Source organism: Podarcis erhardii (assembly GCF_964252035.2).
Source record: "Podarcis erhardii genome assembly, chromosome: 6".
Classification (NCBI taxonomy): Eukaryota; Metazoa; Chordata; class Lepidosauria; order Squamata; family Lacertidae; genus Podarcis; species Podarcis erhardii.
In genome coordinates this window covers 32,925,307-32,948,187 of record NC_138510.1, presented here as the reverse complement: position 1 = coordinate 32,948,187, position 22,881 = coordinate 32,925,307, and the positions used below count along the sequence as shown (strand labels likewise).

The window sequence follows — 22,881 nt, the reverse complement described above, 5'->3', positions numbered from 1 at the left end:
ATGCAAAAAGTTACAGGCTCAATATGTGGCATAGCCAGGTAGGGCTGGCAGAGACCCCTGTCTAAAAATAATGCAGACCTACTGCCAGTCAGTGTAGATAGTGCTGTGCTAGATGGACCAATGGTCTGACTTGGCATAAGGCAGCTTCTTATGTTCTTGTGTTATGCTTGGAGCCAGGTATGCTTTTCTGGGATGAATGTACCAGAGATCCATTACAGAATTAGGACTTGTTGGACTTTGAGACTTATTCTCAGGTATCCTGCACAATACATGGGTATTTGGGAGTGGGACCTATTGAGCAGAGTGAGACTAGCTTCATGTGTCAGATTAAACTGTAAGGGTACTTGAGGCAAACCATGTCATCACAGCTAGTTTTTCCACACGCCAGAAAAGTGGGAATATTTATAACCTTTTACAGATACAGTGGTACCTCGGGTTAAGTACTTAATTTGTTCCGGAGGTCCATTCTTAACCTGAAACTGTTCTTAACCTGAAGCACCACTTTAGCTAATGGGGCCTCCCGCTGCTGCCACGCTGCCGGAGCACAATTTCTGTTCTCATCCTGAAGCAAAGTTCTTAACCCGAGGTACTATTTCTGGGTTAGCATAGTCTGTAACCTGAAGCGTCTGTAACCTGAAGCGTATGTAACCCGAGGTACCACTGTGGTTAAAACTGGGAATAAATTTGCAGCATGGGAGAACTACATCTGATTTAAGACCCTGTAAACTTTTTATTGACATTAACTACAGTCACATACTTTCTCTCTTAGGCACCTGCTTGGGCATATATTGCATGTGCTTGTGGCCTTTTCATATACCAGTCTTTGGATGCTATAGATGGGAAGCAAGCAAGAAGAACCAATAGTAGTAGCCCTTTGGGAGAACTTTTTGACCATGGCTGTGATTCACTGTCCACAGGTATTATGTCATATATTACTGAAATATAAGGGTCTGTTAAGTGGTTTATACTTTGAAGGATACTGGGGATACTGAACTGCAAACAGAAAGAAAAACTGTTGGCGCTCTGGCAGAATAAAAATAATGTACTCTGATTGTATAATCCTGTGCCATCTTTCAAGGTTTAGCTAGTACGTTTAATACAGAATCAAAATTTCACTAGGTAATTTTAATTTCATAGTAAATAGTTTAAATTCTTATTTTAAAATGACAATAAATCTAAAATATTGAAATATTTGAAATATGATTGGGCATTTAGATTTTTAATCTACCCCCTGTCCAGATTCTTTGAACAAAGAAGCAATAAAAGTAAAGCTGAGTACCTTAAACTATAGTTAAAAGAAGTGATGGTTTAATGTGAGTGTGCAGCATGCTTGCACATGCCACTGAAATCACAGGCACTTCACCCCTGCACCTGCCTTGTTGCTGAGAAGCAGACCATACATAGTCTGGTTTAGTCTTGCATCCAAACCTGGACTCATGAATCCTTCCCACCCCACAAAAAAAACCCACAAACCATAAGTGGTTAGCATACCTTGGTTTTTCCATGTGTTTGGAGAGAAACAAACCACAAGCCCAGGTTCTGGGGTAATGCTATGCCACTTCGTGGTTTGTTTCCTGGCTGGAGCACTTAGGCTGCTACACATTCACATTAAACAATAGCTTATTTGAATTATGGTTCAATGTGATGTGCAAACTGATCTGAGTCTTTTAGTTTCATTCTCACTTCATTATTGTTGAAAAGCACCATGGTTTTCCAGTTCCCCTGGAATTTCATCCATTTTCCAAACAAATCCTAGACATCAGAAGAGAGTTTATGAAAGATTATAAGGTTGTTTAATAAGATGCCAGAAATTGAGTTAGCCTACATGCTACAACTCAGGGAAGCTCCTGAGCCTCAGGAACAAAGGCTTTGTGCAATCCCTCAACTTGTCCAACCAAACTTGAAGCACCTTAGGCAGAGTCTCTGTGAGCTCTTACCTGTGTCCATGTGATGGACCTCCCTTAGTCTCAGCCCTGTTCCTGTAGGTAGAAAGGATTTACAGAGATTACCGTATTTTTCGCTCTATAACACGCACCTGACCATAACACGCACATCGTTTTTAGAGGAGGAAAACAAGGGAAAAAACATTCTGAATGAAACAGTGGATGTATCATTTTTGGGCTTCATGCTGTGGCCACAGACATGTGATCTGATGGTGAATTTGGGGTGACCCAATGCAAAGATCCTGAGAATCCCTGTGGATCCATGCTTTGTAACCACATTTTTGCACCATTGCAGCCCCAGGCAACAGTGGGTGCGTGATTTTTTTGTTGCAGGCTGTAGCCATGGACATGCTATGTGATCTGATGGTGGATTTGGGGTGACCCAATGCAAAGATCCTGAGGATCCATGTGGATCCATGCTTTGTAACCACATTTTTGCACCATTGCAGCCCCAGGCAACAGTGGGTGCGTGATTTTTTTGTTGCAGGCTGTAGCCATGGACATGCTATGTGATCTGATGGTGGATTTGGGGTGACCCAATGCAAAGATCCTGAGGATCCATGTGGATCCATGCTTTGTAACCACATTTTAAGTGGGGAGCGAAGGAAAAACAAAGAAGGGACATGAGAGGGGTGTGCAGAGAAGCAGCTGGCTAAGAATGCAGGAGAGGGATTTAACGGGAGGGAGGAAAGAAAGGCAAAAGTTTCTCCCCACCCAAGCCAGCCATCTCTCTCTCTCTCTCTCTCTCTCTCTCTCTCTCTCTCTCTCTCTCCCCTCCCTCCCTCCCTCCCCCCTCCCTCCCCCTCTCTCTCTCCCTCCCCCCTCTCTCTCCCTCCCCCTCCCCCCCTCTCTCCCTTCCCCCCTCTCTCTCCCTCTCCCCCAGCAGCACAGAGAGGAATTCCCCTCTGCTTGCCTGGAGGGGAGGGGCTTTCCCTGCTCTTTGTTCCGTTTCAGCAAACACAGCAACGAAACAGAGGAGGGTGGGCAGTAAGACCCTGAGGCAGAATGCAGGAAAGCAGCCACTTCCTCTTTTCAGGTTTCGCTTCTCCGTGCAGCGCCGCGATTTGATTTTTTGCCTGATTTTTGCCTGATTTTTCGGCTCCAGGGACCACACATTCGCTCTATAACACGCACAGACATTTCCCCTTCCTTTTTAGGAGAAAAAATCTGCGTGTTATAGAGGGAAAAATACGGTATATGTCGAAACCCTGCTTTGCTTTAACTTGGTCCAGTCCTATCCACACATGGTCAGTGATTGCAAGTGCTTAAGACTCAGAAGCTTTACAAACTGTCCTGTTGGCTAGGTCAGGGACTGCCCAGTTCCTTGAAGCTCCCAAAGTAGCTTTAACAGGTTTTTTTTTTAAAAAAACATTATCTAAGATGTGACTAGTGTGCAAAATTTGGGTGCAAAGTACACACACACTGAAACTGTATGTGTAATTTTCTTAGCTGTTGGACCATTTTGTTGAACTCACTGAACATCCAAATTTTGACATGAAAATTGAAATTGTGATATATTAGCACAGTTTTGCTGTAAGTTGGATGTTAAATATAAAATAGAATAAAACTTTTAGTTAAGAAATAATTTTTAGTAAAACATTATTAAGCACCCCTAAACCTACTAAACAGAATAAAACATGAAGAACCTCTGATAAAAACACTAAACAGTCTCATCCAGTTGCAACCAAAATTAGCTGTGCTGCTTAAAGTGATGCTTAATGCTATGATACGTTAAGTACCAGTAGTTGAGTTCCTGTCTAACAACCTGTGTACTAAGTACTTTGCTACAAAAGGGCAGCAAAGTGAGCAAAGCTATTTCAAATACTGCTTCATCAATTTCACGCTCCTTTACCTTGATTAGGGGAAGCAGGAGGAATTATAACACAAGAAAAGGAAACAAATGTGCTTAATCCTAATAGATTTCTCCTCTTTCCTATTATGTTTGCAGAATTACAGTATCAATCTAACAATTCTAGATCTGCTGTAGTGCCACATTAACTTAACCATAACAGAATTGGGCTGCCCAGTGGTTATGAAATGTTATTTACCATGCAGTTGTCTTATGTGTGTCCGCTTGGAAGTAAATCTCACTCCATTCAATGAGACTTACTCCCAGACAAGTGTGTTTAAAATCTGCAATCTAAATCATGCAGTTATTAAAACTCAATGGTAATTTTATTTTCATATTTAAAATGTGTAACAGTATAAATTCTGATGGAACTGAGAACCCACCAGTTTTCTCTAGTTTAGTTACTTTGACTGTTGAAATTTGTTTCTGACTATACTTTATGCATATATTTGATCTTGAATCTTAAAATTCTTATGACCATGCATCAAAAATACAGAGCAGTAAATAAAAGAGAGTGCCAACTGCATACTACAGACTATTGAACACATTTGTTTGTTTATTCTTTGCTTTTGAAATCTGTAATCTATGCTCATTTTAACTGATTTTTTTCTGCAGTGTTTGTGGTTTTGGGAACGTGTATTGCTGTGCAGCTGGGGACAAATCCTGACTGGATGTTCTTTTGCTGTTTTGCTGGAACGTTCATGTTTTACTGCGCACACTGGCAGACATATGTCTCTGGAACATTGCGCTTTGGAATGTAAGTAAACCACCTAAGAGAGAAACCTAATATTGCCAAACATTACACTGCTAAGTGATTAAGTCAGTCAGAAGGTATATGCAAATCTATAATCTTTGGAAGAGTATATTGAAGCAATGTTTTGGCCTAAACAAAAGTAGTGCTAATTAAATTGTTATTTCAGTTCGGCACCTTTTCATCATAGTGAATAATCAGGTTGAAAATAAGAGGCACCAACTTGCACCAGAGATTGGGGCAGTGTCACACACATGATGTCAGGAGGCGGCTCAGCATGGTGCTGAGTGCAGTGCAGCTTCAGTGGCTAGTAGCTCCTCTCTCTCATGTGGCCTCTTTCCGTGGTAGGAGGAGGAGCTGGCCACTGAAGCTGTGCCATGCTCGGTTCCACGCTCGGTCTCCTCTACCCTCTCAAAATTGGGCCCCCCAAAATAGCTCGGCCTCCATGGTGTCCCTGATCATAGAGTTTATTAACAGCACAGATTGATTAGGAATAGTGTAGGAATTAGAGACATAGTTAGGTGCCATGCAGTTCTGTTTTTTCCATTTTAGACCACAGTCCAAACTCCCTCCTCTGGTTAGCAGGGCTTTGTCAAGCCATGGAGCAACTTTTGCACCAGCTGCTCATGGTGGCCACAGTGGAAGGTGGGGGCGGGGAGGGGGAGAAGAAAGAAGACACTTTAAAAATTATTTTTAACCTCTCTTGCAAGCCTAAGTTCATTCTGAGCTTTGGCCCACCAGACGTTCCCTGCAACTGTTGGCTACTCGGGTATACTCTTCCTTTGTGATTTCCCCTTTCTTCCATTTCTTATACATGGCCTTCTTAAAACTCAGTTCATCTGTAAGCTCCTTATACAGCCATACTGGTTTCTTTAGATGCCTCCTGCTTTACCTGCTTTGGTATGCAGATACAGGCCAGAGGAGAGGGAAGAAATGAGTGGGAAAGTTTAATGGAGTGCACTAGAGTTCAGTGTTGCATAAAAACATTGCAACACTAGCTTTGAAGGGCAAAAGGAATTCAAGCAAACAAAAGTGTTGGGTAAACTTAAAAAAAAAATGGGGAAAGGAAGGACAGTTGCCAGGATTAATCCCTTCTGTCCCTCAAAATTACAGTGGTGTGTTAATTACTTAATATTAAAATTAGTGCCTCAGAAGGGCATTGCTTTCTTGGAGCATTAATAATATCATACATCCAGTAGAAAATAGACAAATGTAGGCCATTCAATTGCTAGTATGGAAGCTAAAGTTTCTCTCAGGCTGAAGTGAGAGTTTCTCTCAGGCTGAAGTGTTGCAGCCTAACTTTCTTTCTGCAAATTCTAAGATATGCTTACTGGAATCTGTGTGTATGTCTATTTTTTCTATTGCCCACCCTTCTCCAACTCAAGATAAATGTTATGTAGCTGTTTTATGCAGTGATTTCATGCAATTGTCTTTGACCCACAATTCTGGATTTTGGTGAGCTCACTGAACTCCAGCTTAGGGAGTCACTAGGCTGTCACTAGGTTAGTTAGTGCATATCATGAAATGAAACCCAAGCTTGAGTGTAACACGAGGTGAGACATAAGCTTAGCAGCTTTGCTGGCAAAAAGAACTACATAATATTAAATAACACATCTTTAAATATATGCTATACATTTACATTTTACAGTTTGAAATGTAAACCAATTTTGTTTTATCTGACAAAGCAAGAAAGAACAAGCAGTCTGTTCTGTAACCATTAAGAAAATGTGTTATACATTTAAAAAAATATGATTAGTTCATTTCAATCTGGTAGACTGTGCTAGTTCAGCTAGCTTTGTTTCATTAGGTCTTCTCTTTTATTTAAATGCAAATGTTTGATTATAATGGTCTAAAAATGGACTTGAGTAGCTGCGCTGAGTATAACTAATGCTGAATATTACCAAAATGTTTAAACACAGCATTCAAAAAATCAGATGCATTGCTTAGATTGCAATAATTGTTTACTTTGCATGTTGAATGCTGTCATTATTTTTTAAAATGTTCCTTTCTTTAGCTTTACCTATCATAGAATGTTTCTCCTTTCCTAAATTCAATTCACGTTTTAGTGCCTATTTTTAATATAGTGATTACAGATCACTAGTTAAGGATTTAGCAGGTTTAAAAGGCAAAAAAAGAAGAAGTATATTTTCTTCCAAAGTTATAAAATCACTGACTAATCAAATCAGAACATGCAAATTATTGTCCACACCCATCTCAAGGGTAGGAAGCTTGCTTAGCAATAAGTGACCTGACATCTTCTCGCATTCGGCTTTTCTGTCTCCTATCTTCATTGTGGTGCCACAAGGTATAATGCTAGTGTCACCAGTTACCATTCATACAATTTGAAGAGTACATTTTTACTAGATTCAAAGCTTCATAGGTAATGTTAAAGCAGGAATGATAGTTGGGGGAAACAAGCCTTAACAATACATGGTGACCGAAACGTTAGCTAAATTTGAAAGTAGACTGTCTGCAGAACAAATAGTGTTCTGTGAACAAAAAAAAAAAAAAAAAAAGGAAGGAAGTTGCACGTGAGTTCAATGTTCTGCATACCATTGCAGCCTTAGCGTGGAATATTTTAATAAATATAAAATAGATGCACAGCCCCCTTACATTCTTCTTACTGCTTTATTTACAAAGAGACCAGTGTAAGTGCTTAAAGAATCTAGTGTGAGTAAAGCTTCCTTCTTATAGCTGCTTTTCCTGAGTACAGTGGTACCTCGGTTTATGAACTTAATGTGTTCCTGAAGTCCGTTCTTAAACCAAATCTGTTCTTAAATCAAGGTGTGCTTTTCCTAATGAGGCCTCCCACCACCGATGCCCTTCCACTGTTTGGCTTCCATTCATAGACCAAGGTAAAGTTTGCAAGCCAGAACACTACTTCTGGCTTTGCAGAATTCATAAACCGAATAGTTCGTAAACAAGACTGTTCGTAAACTGAGGTACCACTGTAAAAGTAAAGTTTACACACAAGTTTAAGTAACATGATTGTAAACATATTATCTTTATTTGCATTCATTGGGTTAAAATATTACTGTTACAACTGACATAATATTTAGTTTCAGGTTTCATTGTATTAATTCAGTATTGTTATTGAAAATGTAAATCTTTAATTTCAATTTCAACTGTGGTGTTTGCCTAGTAATTTGTATTTGAATTATGTACTGCTATGTATTATGTAAAGCCATTAAACTCAATGGGCACTTTACCATTGATGTCAGTGGGATTGTATTGAATTTTATGCGATGTGGATTTACTACTGCTTTTCACTTCTCTCTATAATTGTAATTGCAACTGTCATATTATTCTGAAGGAGATTACGCTGATTTCAAGTCTGTATCCTTAATTGTGTGTGAAAATCTGTTCTTATGGAACTATTAAGCTGAAGATTTCTAAGCAAGCTGTTTTTAAATGTTTCTTTCCCTCACACATAGATTTGATGTTACAGAGTCTGAACTCTGTCTTGCAATAATTCAGCTTCTCACAGGAACTCTGGGACCTGGGTTCTGGAATAACACGGTAACAGATACAAATCAGTGTTACCCAATGAACAATGGCATGAAATCTCTAGAAGCAGCACCTTTTTGTCATGCACAGAGTAACTGCAAAAATGCCAATTGTTTTCCTGGTGATATTTCATGGACATTTGTTTTAAAGGCAACTCATAATGACTGAATGAAAAATAAAAACTCACTCAGATTATCGAACTTTTCCGCCCCTGTTTACTTTAAAACAAAACAAAAAAGCTTTGTTTTGAAACTCTGGTGTTTTCTCCCCTATTGGCTACTGTAAAATACACAGAACTGACTTCACCTCTTTGAAGAGCAGAATGCCAGAGTGGTGGAACCATCTCTATATATAAGGTCTGGATTAATTTTGTTGGAACACCTTTGGAACATTTCCTCCCTTTTTTGCTAGAAACCTTTCCACCAGGAAAAAGAATTGTTAACATAGTTAGCTATCGTGAAATATATTGATGTTAGAAAAGTATTTTTACAGGGCAATCCTAACCATTTCTACTCAGAAGTAAGTCTTACTGAATTCAGTGGGATTTATTCTCAGGTAAATGGGGTTAGGATTGCAGTTTTAGTCATGTTTTAGAGTTCCTTGCCCTCACGCTTAGGAAAGAGCGCTATAGGATCTTTCCTAACCATCTTTGTAATAGTGATGTAATTTCCTCATAAACCGAAGTTCCATTGCCAGCTTCCCTTTACCTAGATATTAGGAAAGTAAATTCAAGCTCTTAGAAGGGGTTTTGAGCTTTCTGTTGCTTGGTAGAATCCCATATGAATATGTTATTTCTTCAAGATGACATAATTCTAAGAAAGCAACTAAACTTGGGTCTTCTGAATCTCTCAATATCTTGCTTAACTTTGCTGTCCTTTTCTTGCACCTCTTTTTATTAATATTATTTGTGAAAGCAAAAGTCATTTCACACAGAAAGATTGCTGGAACAACCTTTCTCAGTCTAATTTCTACCTGTTGCCAAGTAGCATATGGGTGTTGTTTTTTTCAGTACTTGCTAAACTTAGGGATTGAAGTCTGTTTCACTCCTGATACCATCAAGCGGGGTTGGGTTGGGGAGTCCCATTCCAAACAAAACTCTCAGGCACATGGGCATGGGAGCTAGCTGTACTCTGCTCATACCAAAAGGAAATACTGATTACCTTGGTCAAGCATAACTGGCATATTGTATGAAGCAGCATAAAGTTTGGATGAATTGGTGTGGGGCACAAAACAAGCTGCAGAGCAGACTTCTGGTAAGTTTGAAACAGAGAGTCAGCTGTGCCAGCATGTAGTAACAGTAAGGCGGGGGGGGGGGATAGCATTTATATCATGCTTTCAGCTGTTCAAATGCATACATGGGGTCTGTAATCCTTATAGCAACAATGTAAGGTCCTGAGGAGGACAGATGCTGAGGCATAGTAGCTTCGCTGAAACCTTGTAGTGAGTAGTGGTTGAGGTGGCATTTGAACTGAAGGCCTCCTGGTTTGAGGGATGCTCATACCGTAATAAAACTGTGACAAGTCAACAGGACCCTGAATATTTTTTTCATGAGTTTTACAGCTAACTTGCCCCAACTCTGTGGAGCGGCTGTCATTTTTATTTCTATTTTCATATATGCATCTGATCAGATTTTTTTTAAAAAGCAAGACAAAATGAGTACATAGCGAAATGAGGACTGAGGTAGAATGGCTCCTGGAGTTGCACATAACTGACTGAGCATTTTGTGGTAAATAAGCTGCACCTGTGAAAACTATTAGACAGAAGGTGTCCCACTTTGTTTCAGAGTATGCACCACCACAAGTGGTCTTTCGCAGGTGCAATCTTTTAAAATTCCCCATCTCAGTCTAATAGAGCTGTGTTCCACTAAATAGAAATATTTAAAAGCTTGCACCCATGAAAATAGTTTTGGAGGGAAACCCAAAGCCCACCTGAAGATCCTTGGGTTGGCAGTATTCTTTGTGGAGGCTACCTGCCCCCATTGATTTTTACGGATACTGCCATCAAAGACACAGGCATTAGAAAGCCCTGCAACTCTCCCTGACCCTGGTTACCCTTGGCACCTTTGTGCAGCCAGGAAATATATCCCAGTGGGACTTCTTCTGGTTGTACAAAGTTGTCGTTTAGTAGGTGGTGTGTGTGTGTGTTGGGAGTAAGCTAGAAATTCTGACTCGGATTTTATCAGAACCAAAGAATAAGTTGGTGATTTGCATTATGTGCCTCTTTCAGGCCAGTAATATGGCCTGCAAGTTCATATCTGAACCTGTGCCTGGTGAGTTTAACTGGCACCTCAGCTTTGTACATTTAATGTAAAAAAGTTGAGATCTCACATCTTAGATTTTAAAGATGTAAATGATGCATTTAATACCTTCAAACATAAAATAATAGTTAATAAAACCTGAATTAAAGCAAAAATAGTACCGTAAATTGAAATGCAGACATTATTTCTTTCACAAGGTCAATTTATAATAGGGATTCTCCCTGACACAAACATAATTGATAGTGCAAGTGTGGTCCTGAAATGCTGATCATATGTGGGACATAAAATGGGTTTAACACAGTTTGTAAGTATTTGAAGGGAGTGTTTTGAAAATGTTATAGTCTTTCATTGTAAGACTTCATATGTTGATCTATTATATTTTCTCACAAACCCATCCTGTTCCCACTTTCAGATATTTCTTCCTCTTCTGTACTCTCTCTGCTGCCTCAGATTTCTCTTTGACTAACAGTGTGATTTACACAAGTTTGCTTAATCCAGTTCTTCTCTGTTCTTGGTGTATATTTTCCCTCCTGCCATCATAGATGAAGCTAATTAAAGTTTCTGAACCAGTAATTGCATCTGCCACAACAGAGTATTAAATGTTATGTTAGCAGTGATTTGAGGCCAAACGTTTATTAGAAGTTATTAGCCATACACTTAAGCAAGTGCCTTCAGAAATTATGTAACTCATGCTGGGTGTGAAGACACTTTCCTTTTTAATTGGCCCTTGGATGTGGGCATATTCCCATTTAGCTTTGGAACTTGAACCTATGTAGATTGTAGGTATAAAGTACATATAAACAAGCATTTCATTTCTAGTGCTAAGGTCTACATTATGTTTCTCTTGTGAAGCATGAAAATAAGGGAGTGCGTTGGTGTCCATTAGTAATGCCTGTGGAAAAGAAAGAGAGTAGAAAGCATGTTGCAAATTAAGAAACCATGATTTATTTATTTTTCTTTATATTATGTACATACAATTATATACTTTATCATTATATAAATGGAGTATGTACACATATGCAACTTTTTTATTACTCTCTGAATTCAGCAGCATTCCTTCTCATACATGAAAGACAAGGCAGGATTATCTGAAATAAAACTTTTATTGTGACTCATGGAAGAATCTTAATCCATCGAACAGAAAGTCAGCACTGTCAGCTTTGTTGGCATTGCTCACCTTTGAGACAGGAGAAGACGGGAGGGTGCCAAGGAATGTGCCCTCACTTTCTAACATGGTCACCTGCTTAACAGGAGCACTGTACCCTATAGCCAACCATGGCCTCTTAGCTAATGAATCTGCATAATTAACAATAAATGGTGAACACAAGTATGTTGCATGCAGTCATTACATTGTTACATTGGGGTTACTCTGAGTATGGCTTATTCATACTACCCATAAGTGTCAGTTGGCCTATTAAGGAAGACCCAAACCCCACAAACTTCAGAGTTGCAACCAAGTACCCTTCAAAAGAACAGCACTAGCTAAGACTAGTAGAAAACAGTGGTGTTTATGGTTCACTGAAGGTGTAACACTGCCAAGCTCTTCACCATGGTTAAGATATTGGTAGCAAGCTGCAGGCTTGCACCCTTCCTCCCTTCTCCAGTGCAAATCCCCCTTACCTTATTTGCCTTAACCAATTTGGTGCTACTCAGGGATGCTTCTTAACCAGAGTTTGCAAACCTGCTTCAAACCCAGGTTAGCGTTAACCATGGTCACTGCCCGAAGGTATCACATTTAACCATGGGAAAAAATAAAGAGGGAAGATTTATTATTGAGAGGTGAGGGTCCTAAAGTCTTATCCATGGTTAGGAGACTGGTAGCAGTATATCAGTTCCATGCCTATGTGAATAGCAGGACAGAATGAAAAGAGAAAGATTGTGATGAGGGCAAACATTTTTTTCAAGAAAGTAAGACTCGGAATTCTTTTTTTTGGTGGGCAAGGTTTAATGCTTACATTTCTGCAACTGCATATGGGTAGCGGAAAGAAGTAAACAAGTTCCAACTTTTCCTTTTGGCCACACTCCTAGACAGTCATGGTGTAGGTAGGAGAGAAGCAGAAGTGCAGCCAGAGGAGTTTTGAAAACTTGTCCAGCAGCCAGTCATCGGTGGAATGGGAAATCTATCTTGCACTTAAAACCAGTTTGCCTATACAGCCAGGTGATTGACTTCACTAGAAACCTTTAAAACACCTCTGGCTATGTATGTTTGACACATGCCTGCTCTAGTACTGTCTAGAATTGCGACCCCTAGCTAGATCTCCATTTTCTGTGCTGTGATGTTAACAAACAAGAGTACATCAAGAAAACAGCAAGAGTACATCAAGAAAACATTTTCTCCATTGTTTTGTTTTACCTTGTGCATGATAGAGGAGCGCTGCCATGCTTGCAGATTGATTATAATTGGCTTTGAGTAATTGTGCTTTTTTGGCTTTTTTGTACCTAATCAGAATTGATGTGACAGAAGTTCAAGTCTTCATAATAACCATGCATTTACTGGCAGTGATTGGAGGACCAACATTTTGGCAAGCGATGGTAATTTTGTTCATCTTGTATATCACATGTAACTTACATTGTTTATTTTTCCCAACCCATTTTGTTAATACATTTAGAACAGTACCTCTTTCCTTTTTGTTGGAGAGACCTTCCCATTTTGGCTATATTGCACTGGTTCATCCCACAAGATATTTAAAGCCATCATTCTTTTGTATTATGTGCTGCCATTTAGGCAGAGGCAGCCCAACACATATTCATTAAGGAGAAACTTGGTCTGTTGGTTGAACAAAGCATTCACATCTTGATGGACAGTTCACAAATCTGCTAAATTTGGAAAGGGAGGACTATTGCAACTGGATGCAGATCCTGAGCGTAAATGCGATGGCAGTGGTAAATCTTTGGTAACTATGTCCAACTAAATAATTTTTTAAGATGATTTGGCTGCCATAGTTGCTTGAGCATGCTATATGTATGTCTACTAAAATATATAAATTTGGTCCATAACATAGCTGTGTGTGTCTTGTTTTGTAAGCTATCTTAAAATCAAAAGCTAATTTGCTGCAAATCAAATTTCTGCTACAATTTAATTATACAATAAATAAGTAATGTGGAACTTGCAAAATGTGAGTTAATGTTAATGTGAGTTACACTCAAAAGGAAGTGGTGTGTCAAGAAAAGGCTGGTTAAAAGTAAGCCTAGCTTTCTTTGAAGTATAAAACACATAAAAGTATTTTGAAGTCTGCTCTGAAAATTTAATATGTGCTATTTATATACACAGTGGGGGTTTTTAGATTTTCTTGACAACTGCTGCTTATTTTGGTGGTTTCTTATACTGGGGGGAAAAACACAACTCCACTTGTATAGAGGAAAATGTATCATTAAAATGTTTGCTTATTATTTCAATTGCACATGTACTCAATCATTCCACTTTTCTCTCTAGGGCCTTTCTGTGGCACTTCAGCATTTGCCCAATAGTTTCACAAGACAATAGAGCAATATTCTGTTCACAGCTGATGGAAGAAAGGCAGAAGGCGGGGGGGGAGAGAGAGAGAGAGCTGATACTATACTGCTGTTACCTTCTATGCCTTTTGTTAACCTTGCTACTAGGTATGCAGCTCAGCAAGGGAGATGGAAAGTGCACAGCCTCCCAAAGAGTAAATGCCTGCATAAATGTTTATGACATGATGGGAGAGAGATAGTTATGCTGTTCCTCACCACTCTTTTAAAAAGAAATTTAAAAGCACTTCTTTTTAAAGCTGCAGTGGTGGTGTGTGCAGCCATTATAGAATTAAAAAATGGTTTGTTTACAGAGTTGTTTGATAATAGGAAAATTTGGTTGATTGTCATTAATTGACTCATAGAATTGTAGAGCTTGAAGGGACCACGAGGATCATCTAGTCTAGCCCCCTGCAATGCAGGAATCTTTCACCCAGTGTGTGGCTTGAACCCATGGCCCTGAGATTAAGAGTTTCATGCTGTACCAACTGTGCTATCCCAGGTCTTGGCTTAGTTTGGATGATTGTTCAAGTCATCATAAAACATGGTTTATGAAGCTGTGAAGCAGTATTTACTTAATTTATTGTTAAATTTCTATACTAGCCTTCACCCAAAGATCACAGGGCAGTTGACAATATAAAAACACAAAAATACATACCAAACAAACAACAATAATCCCCCACACCACATTTTAAAAGGCCATAGATGGTTTAATTAGCCAAAAGTCTGTATTAGGGTTGAGTGTCCCACTCCTTCCCCTAATTTCGTTGTGTGCCAGCACTGGTGTGAAGATGCTGTTACACTCAAACTGCGGGACTTTGATTTAATGCCAAAGGGCGGGGGATGTCCTGCTCACCACTGATTTGTCAAATGGCTTTTGCAGCACCATCTGTGTGTGCGAGTGTGCCAAGACCACCCTCTAGTGTCTGCCACTGACAAGGAAGTAATGGCCATTGGGATGTTGCACCCCCTGCCTGCCAGGAAGAAGACATGGCAAGGGGAAGATCAGCCTGGTTCCATCCATTAGCCAAGGAAACAGCTGTTCCAGGAAATTTGTTCCCCACCTTACGCTTAAAGAGAACACTGCTACAACTGTCAGTTGCCCTGGGACTTGCGAGAGCATCCATCAGCCTACTAGGCTGTGTATGTGTGAGCTTGGGTGAATTTGCTTTTTTAGCCCTTACTTGTAAACTGTCTTGAGAATCATTTGATTGAAAGGTGAGGTATAATCTTCAAATTAAATAACAAGCTCCTTTTGTTTCTTTACAGTTCTCTTGGTTTTGTTAAGTTCATATCACTGTTTTTCAAATACAGTTCTTAGTTCAAATTTCAGGGAAAGAGTTTCAGAATAATACCATAGAGTAAGTACAACATCCCTACCAGCTGTAGTTTGGTGGTGGTCAGGATTTTGCAAATTAATTATATAAAACAGATTGACGGTGGCTGTTCAGAATTGACAAAAGGAAGTTCTTTTTCCACATAATGCTATTTTGCCTAGGGAATTAAATGCCACAAGATCCAGTGATGACCACAGGCATAAGTGGCTTAAAAACAGAATTTGATAAATTCATCGAGGGTTGATCAACAATGACTGTTATGCATGATAATGGAACCATCATTTTTCAGGGACAGTATACCTTTGTCGGATGCCAGAGACAAACAACAAGGAATGTCGTCACCCTATTGTTTAGCTTTACGAGCATCCCAAGAACATCTCTCTGGCCACTGTCCAGGGTACAGAAATTGACCATGTTTTCACCCAGCACTGCAGCCCCGTGTACTTATTTTTCTATTTGCTTTTCTTCATTTCTAAGCTCTTAACATGAAAAATTGAAATATATTGAAATGTCCTTTCCTAATTCTTTAGACATATCCTATCTAGTCTGGCTTCTATGTGACTTCCAATTTATTTATTCATATTATTTAATGTATATCTCACCTCCCCTATAGGAACTCAAGGGGATGTGCAGGTTCGTCCCCTTTTTTCCTTCAGAACAACTTTGTAAGGTAGAGTAGGGTGAGAGTAGAGTGGGGATTTGAACCCTGCTCATGCCAGTGGCAGGTCAACATTAACTACCATACCATACTTCATGGATCCTGGTTTCTGACCACCTCAGAATGGAAACCTAAATACTGACTCCATTCAGTACTGTCTGCTCTCCCCAGGAATAAGTTCTCAAATACTGATATTTCTCCTGTGTGTCATCATGGATACAGGTCTTCAGCTTTCTGAAAGGTAATGTGTGAAAGAATATTGTACCCCCTGTTGTTTCTAGGTAGTTCCCAAATACTAGATTTGGAAAAGTGGAATGTTTGAGTTTACTTGAAATCTAGAATTCTTTAAACTGTGTCCATATTTTTCTTCCTCTCCTGTTAAGATTCCAGTGCTAAACATCCCAGTGAAAATACTTCCAGCTCTTTGTACTGTAGCAGGAACCATATTCTCCTGTACAAACTACTTTGGTGTGATCTTCACAGGTGGTGTTGGCAAAAATGGATCAACTATAGCAGTGAGTTTTTCTCTACCTTTTGGGTAACTCAGTTCAGTCTCCCTTTTCTCCTGCCAGTCTTTAGAATTCTCTATGTCTTTGAGTGGACTCGTTTTATTGGTACGGTCTTCTACTTTGCATACTGGCATAAGGAACATAGTTGGGAAGGAGTTTGGCTGTATAGTCCTGTTGCCTATCAAAACCTCTTTCTCTGTGCTCAGTACAGAAGCCAAGCAAGCTGCTGATGGAATATATTGGCAACTTTTCCCATTGGCAACTTGCTGAGAAAGGGAGCCCCCTTTCTCAGTGGCTGGCAAAGATCATCATGTATGAATGTGTGAAATTTGAAAAGTGTGCGTGTATGGAGTGTGGGCAGGATGTTTGTGGCATCAGCCCTGCTGACCACTGACATGCAGACCCCAAGTTACCCTTGAGAGAAGTTAAAAAATATTCCCTATCCCAATCTAAATGAAACAAGCAAATGCTTCAGGGGCTTTGGAAATGAGGAATTAAAAAAAAATAATAATCTGACCCAGAAGGCCTATGGTTTTCTGAAATCATTTTTATTTTTGTTTGCCTGCTGGTTGTTTTAGGGGAGATTCATAGATTTCACATGGTAAATGGTTCTCCGTTTTTCACCGACGATGAAATAACCATGTCTCTGATCTACCACACTTATTTTCAGATTTTAGTACAAATGTTGATCTTCAATACATGTGTTTGTGGATTTTGCATTTTAAACTAAGATGGTTGACTTTTTAGTATGTAGTGATAGGCATTGTTTTTGTTTCGTCATCCAGATGAAAATATCTGGGCCACTTGTGCTTTAAAAATTCATCTGTTCACATCTGTTAGGCTAGAACTGGGTAAGAATTGCATTTCATCAAGCTGTTTTGTGACTGAAATTGCACTTAGGCCGGGCATGCAGCACAAAGTTCACTGTGCCTGCTTTTCTGTTAGACTCCAACCACACAGCCAGGTGACATCCTTCTCTGCACTTCCTTACTGCCAGCTGAGTGGATTAAAGAAGGTAGTGTTAGAATGTTACAAAAGGACAGTCAGCCAGCCTCCAGTTGTTCTGGAGATAGCATGTTGAGATATTTGTTTCTGTAATATGCCCTTGATAAATACAAAGCTCTTTCTCTGTGTAGGGAACAAGTGTCCTTTCACCCTTTCTTCACATTGGATCCGTCATTGCGTTAGCCGCTATGATCTACAAGAAATCTGCTGTGCAACTCTTTGAAAAGCATCCTTGCCTCTACATACTGACTTTTGGTTTTGTTTCTGCTAAAATAACTAACAAACTGGTGGTAAGTTAGAGAATTTATTTTATGAGGTGTCCCATAAATACAAACAAAGTACTTAACTCTTATTATTTGCTGGTCTCATATGGTATACTTTGTTGTGAAAGTTTTACTTTCTTTCTCCAGCTGCAAACAATGATTTTCCAAACTTCTTTCAAATACTGCATTTATGAAAGCTGTATAGTGGTATATGTAATGATACGCCTCATTTGCTTCCAACAGAGTATGCCCTGGGAAATTGGTGATAGCCCAAGCTATAAAGAGAAATCAGAATTCAGTTGTTTACCCCCTCCCTCCAATATTAAATTATTCAGTATAGATGCTGAAATAGAATATTTATGAGTTTTAATTTTTCCCAACAGGTTGCACATATGACCAAGAGTGAGATGCATTTGCATGACACAGCATTCATAGGCCCAGCACTCTTGTTCCTGGACCAATATTTTAATAGCTTTATTGATGAGTATATTGTACTTTGGATTGCCCTGGTAAGTATTTCCTTATTTTTCTGGGCATGAAAAATATCCTTGTGTGTTCTTTCACGTTAATGTAAGCAACTTTAGTTTTGCAGCAGTCTAACGAAAAAGAGGGAATGGTACAGAAAAAATCTGGGCAGCATAGATAAGTTTCCAAGCAGTTTTATTCTTGCAGCGTACATTTGGGGTTTTTGTTTTGGATTTGATTTTTAATTTTCTTTTATATTTAGTTTATTGTACATAACCTAGAGAATTCATTATGAGGAGTCGAATATCAATGAATAGGGAATATATACCTGCAGCTGGAGGTTGGGGAAGGCTGATTTAGAGTTTAGAAAAAGCCTTTTGTTTCAGAAAGACAAGGATAATTCTACACTTAACTGAAGAGAGGAACCCATTGCATAGAGAATGGATACAAATTTTGCAGAACAAATTATTTCTGAGCCTTTGTTTGGATGTCACATGTAACTTATGTTCTTCTTCCAGATCTTTTCCCTTTTTGATTTGCTCCGATACTGTGTCAGTGTTTGCAATCAGATCGCTTCCCACCTTCACATCCATGTCTTCAGGATCAAGACCTCCTCCACATATTCTAATCATCATTAGTTAACTTGGTCACTGACACAATAAGAAATAACTCACAACTGTTTTCTACAGGAGAGGTTACAAACATACTGAGGAGACTATGAAAACTGGAGCAGATAGGAACAAATCTAATTTATAATAATGTTGTATAACTTCTACTCTTTGTTACTCCTTAGCTAGCCTCCTCCAACAAAAGGGGAATCCCAAGCACTCTCCAGTCAAACATGCATATTGCCTGCTCTGCTGGTTGTGTGCCCAGGAAAGCATGCAGAGAGTAAAGCTTTGTCTTTGTAATTACCTTGACTACACGGCATAAACTCTTGGGGAAATGGATTCCCAATAACAGAGTACTCTAATACAGTGTGATTACAAGCTGTAAGACAATTTGCTTTCTAATTTTAAGAAATCATCTATTAGTAAAAAAAACTCACTTAGTACCCACTCAAAAAATAAGAGTTGAGCTTGTGAAACACAGATCCCCCACTAGCTTTTGTGGCTGGAATGTCTTTGACTTTTGAGTCTGGACTGTGATCTCATTATTCACCTGTTACTGATACCAGAGGTAGATTTTTAAGAATCCAAAACGACACTTAGGCACAGCACTGTCACTGGAAACCAGGCATCTAAAGTGCCATCTTTGCAAGCAATCCACTGTTGCTGGGCAGTCTCTGTTCATTTCAGTTGGGTGGTGTGTGTCTGCTGAATTCAAGTTGCTCAGCTGCTGTGCTTGTTGAACTGCACCTTTTATCTTTAAAATTCTACCCCCGGTACCCTGTGATGTGGGGGTGAGCGTCCGCATGTGGTAGTGTGGTTATCTCAGTTTATTTTATTTTTTAAAAAATAAACATTTAAAGAATTTATTTCTGTTTTCTTCAGTGGAAAGTCTATACAAAATTTAGTTACTTTTTTTGTATAAAATTTATGCAAAAAATTATTTCTGCTCTTTAATAAATAAGAAAATTCTCATAACTGTGACCATCCTTGTGTTTATTTTGAGCCATTCTGCAGAATATTTATTTGAACTGATAAAAGTGCATTCCTGCTGTCAAAGCGACTCCATGTTTTGCACATAAATATTTAGTTTCTCCTAGCAAAGGCTTCTTGCGAAGCAACTGGGACAAGCCTTGTGTGGTTGGCACAAGGAAGGGCACTGACCATTCGGAAGGCTGAAGGCGGCTGAGGGGCCTCAGGAACAAGGAATGGTGGCTCCAAGGGCAAAAATGGAGGTATGCCAGTGCGGCAATATTGCTGGAAGTCCTCTGGCCTGCCTGTGGAAAGCTCCATCAGGTTGAGGTTCCGCAGGCAGAATAGGTGCAACAGGATGTGCACAGCACATATCAGGGATGAAGGGCACAGGGATACCATATCCTAAGTCCCAGTGAACTGATAGGGCAAATGATTTAGGGGCTGGCAGCTCCTCCCAGCACACTGGTAAACACAGGTAGTATTTACTCTTTAGTCATACAGTGGTGCCCCGCAAGACGAATGCCTCGCAAGACGAAAAACACGCTAGACGAAAGGGTTTTCCGTTTTTCGAGGTGCTTCACTAGACGAATTTCCCTATGGGCTTGCGAGTCTTTTCCCTTTCGCCCCCCTTTTTCTAAGCCGCTAATAGCCGCTAATAGCGCTAATCCGCTAATAGGGGTGCTTCGCAAGACGAAAAAACCGCAAGACAAAGAGACTCGTGGAACGAATTATTTTCGTCTTGCGAGGCACCACTGTATAAATACTGGTAAATACAGGTAAATCTCAGCAATTCTGATTTCCACTCCTTTGGTAGCAGCAAAAGCACTTGCTGGTTTAACCAGGGGGGAACTAATGAAGCAGACTATGAGGGAAACTTCAGGAAGAGATACCCTCTGAAGTAAGTAGATAGTTCAAAAGAATATATTCTTGTGACTGAGCCTCGGCACTAGAAGGTGAATGCTGGACTGAATATATAGCTGGAGTAGGAACAAAGAGGGCTTTTGGCAGAGCTGTCAGTTGTTGTCACCAATGCTTCTAAGGGTGCATCTGCTGGTTGACTAGTCCCTGAGTTCAAATGAAGCAGGCACCAGCAGCCTTTCCCTTTGGTACATGTGGCAGATTGCCACCTTTCCCCATTGCCCTTTTGTCCTATATGAACAAGAATTTAGATGAAAACCATTGTGGAACCTAAAGAGTGAGGCACACACTTCACAGCTGAGATTATGTAGGTTCCAGTAGCATTGTGAATATAGGGCATTGCATTTCACAGCAACAATTGAGTCCATAGCAACTGAACACAGAAGTCAGGTAAGACCAACTGCAATAGCACTTCCAGTTGTTCCACCTGTAGTTAAATGGGTTGGTATGCTGCCTTTCCAAGTGGCTTAATCCCTACCTTTGTACATGAGAAGCACTTCCTCCAAGAAGATTTAACTGTTAGACTCAAACTCTACAAGTTAGTGATTAAGAACTGAAGTTTTAGAAGTGGATTCTCAATATATTTGTCTCTAAAAAGAAAACAGATCTTTAAAATACAAAGGCAAGTCTTAGAATAAACAGTGTAGGAATCTGCAGATGTTCTAAAACAAGAGTTAACTGGAATTCATTGAAACCTTAAAATACCAGGCCAGCTGGGAAAATGTAACTTTTTTGATTTAAAACGTTTCAGTATTTGTTAACTTATGGTGTCGCATCACAGCAGCCTTTGCTATCCGTTGACCTCATTGTATGGGTAAGCTGCCATAGTCCTTCAAATAGCATTCAGCGGCTCTACTGTTCCCATTGGAACAATCTCCAGCTCAATCACATGCCAACCCGAATTTATAATTCATGTTTTATGTGCCAGGTGAAAGGGTCCCTTTAAAAAAGAAAAGGATGCTTTGAACTAGCACCTCTCTATTGTGTGGTTCAACAGGATTAGGCTGCTTATTCCCCTTCATGGTGTCAATATGAGATAGCATGAAGGTTGCTTTTTAAATCCCTGTCTCATTTCCACATTTTCTATTTTTCAATTCCTTTCAAATCAGTTTGAGAACCATCCTTTCATTCCTTTGCATGCTACTACTTGCCACCACACCCCTTGAGTATTATTATTATTATTATTATTTAGTTCCTTTACTCATAAAAATGACAAAGCAATTTACAAACACAATGCAAACACTAAAACCAATGACAATGACCACAGTCATGAAAGTCTAAACAAAACAAATCCATCTATACAAATAAAAGACAAGTCCTGCAGATCCTGCCCCACCAAATACTTAGAAATCCTTGAAACTAAGGGCCAAAAGCCCTAGGTAAGAAGGGAAATTCAATACGTTTTTTCCCCTTAAGAAAAATATATGGAACAAGTAGAGCCATTGCTACCTGGCTGAGTGCAGAAACACAACTTTACAAAAATGGAAATAAGAGCAATGAAAAACAGAAATTTGATTCCAACAAAAGGATGCCATTAGAAGCAAACACTGCATGAAACCATTGATTTGGAAACCATTTAATGAGAACAGAAACGTTTCCAATTAATATAATTTTTCTCATCACTTGCTATACAATCTTTGTCATTATTAACCACCCCACATCTCCTTCATTTGACTGAATTTCTAGAGTCCTGTTTTGACCAAGATGATCACTTGGTTCATTTCAGTTTTATGCTGCCATTTTATTAAAGAACTTCAGTCCTACTTCCAAGCTGGGCTGTTAAATGCAGCCAAACTTTAACTATGTAATAGAAAAGCTCTGTAGTGCCAGTCTTGAAAAGGAAGAGAAGATTAAAAAGTAGAGCTTGAAGCCAAGCTGCCCTCTCATGAGAACCAGCGTATCCAATGATGTTCTTCCTCCTAGGAAGTTATCTTGGTCCAAACAGGCAATTTAGGCACAGACCTGTCCATCTGCTGGTGAACAATCCTGAGAGCCCAAATTCAGGAGAGTCTCCTCTGCTTCTTTTGTTCTTCATATTCATTTAATCTCTTCTGAAAATATCCTGTGAATAAGAAACAAAATGCACCAATCACTACGTATGGATTTCCCCACCTAAAGGATCTTGTCATCCGCTTCCACATTGCAGTAATATGTTAGGAACATAGGAAGTTGCCTTAAGATCCATCTAAATGCTGTCTACATTGACAGGCAGCAGTTCTGTCTGGGGGTGAAGAGCAGTGAATCAATGGGGCAGTAAACCCCAAGAACAAGGGGATTGGGGTACTAGGACCCAGAAACCTAAATGTTCAGCGAAATCTGGGTAGACGAGTTCCACAACAGGTGTGCA

At 39.5% G+C, this 22,881-nt stretch overlaps 2 protein-coding genes across 10 annotated transcripts in view; one reads left to right on the top strand and one right to left on the bottom strand.

Moving 5' to 3' along the window:
- The window catches only part of CEPT1 (choline/ethanolamine phosphotransferase 1), a 28,119-nt gene extending 8,500 nt beyond the window's left edge, over positions 1 to 19,619 (top strand). For 7 of the 8 annotated variants that reach the window (XM_081867024.1, XM_081867026.1, XM_081867025.1 and 4 more), the window contains exons 3-9: positions 770 to 917; positions 4,408 to 4,549; positions 12,755 to 12,839; positions 16,175 to 16,306; positions 17,437 to 17,595; positions 17,952 to 18,077; positions 18,552 to 19,619. In XM_081867024.1, the coding sequence (XP_081723150.1) occupies positions 770 to 917; positions 4,408 to 4,549; positions 12,755 to 12,839; positions 16,175 to 16,306; positions 17,437 to 17,595; positions 17,952 to 18,077; positions 18,552 to 18,671 (912 nt within the window). In that variant the 3' untranslated portion in view covers positions 18,672 to 19,619. Of the gene's footprint in view, positions 1 to 769; positions 918 to 4,407; positions 4,550 to 7,977; positions 8,063 to 12,754; positions 12,840 to 16,174; positions 16,307 to 17,436; positions 17,596 to 17,951; positions 18,078 to 18,551 lie in introns of all 8 variants that reach the window. The other variant, XM_081867030.1, reaches the window with a different exon arrangement.
- Positions 19,620 to 22,094: 2,475 nt separating this feature from the next.
- The window catches only part of DENND2D (DENN domain containing 2D), a 33,405-nt gene continuing 32,618 nt past the window's right edge, over positions 22,095 to 22,881 (bottom strand). For both annotated transcript variants that reach the window (XM_081867011.1, XM_081867012.1), the window contains exon 12: positions 22,095 to 22,596. In XM_081867011.1, coding sequence (XP_081723137.1) covers positions 22,535 to 22,596 — 62 coding nt within the window. In that variant the 3' untranslated portion in view covers positions 22,095 to 22,534. The remainder of the gene's footprint in view (positions 22,597 to 22,881) is intronic.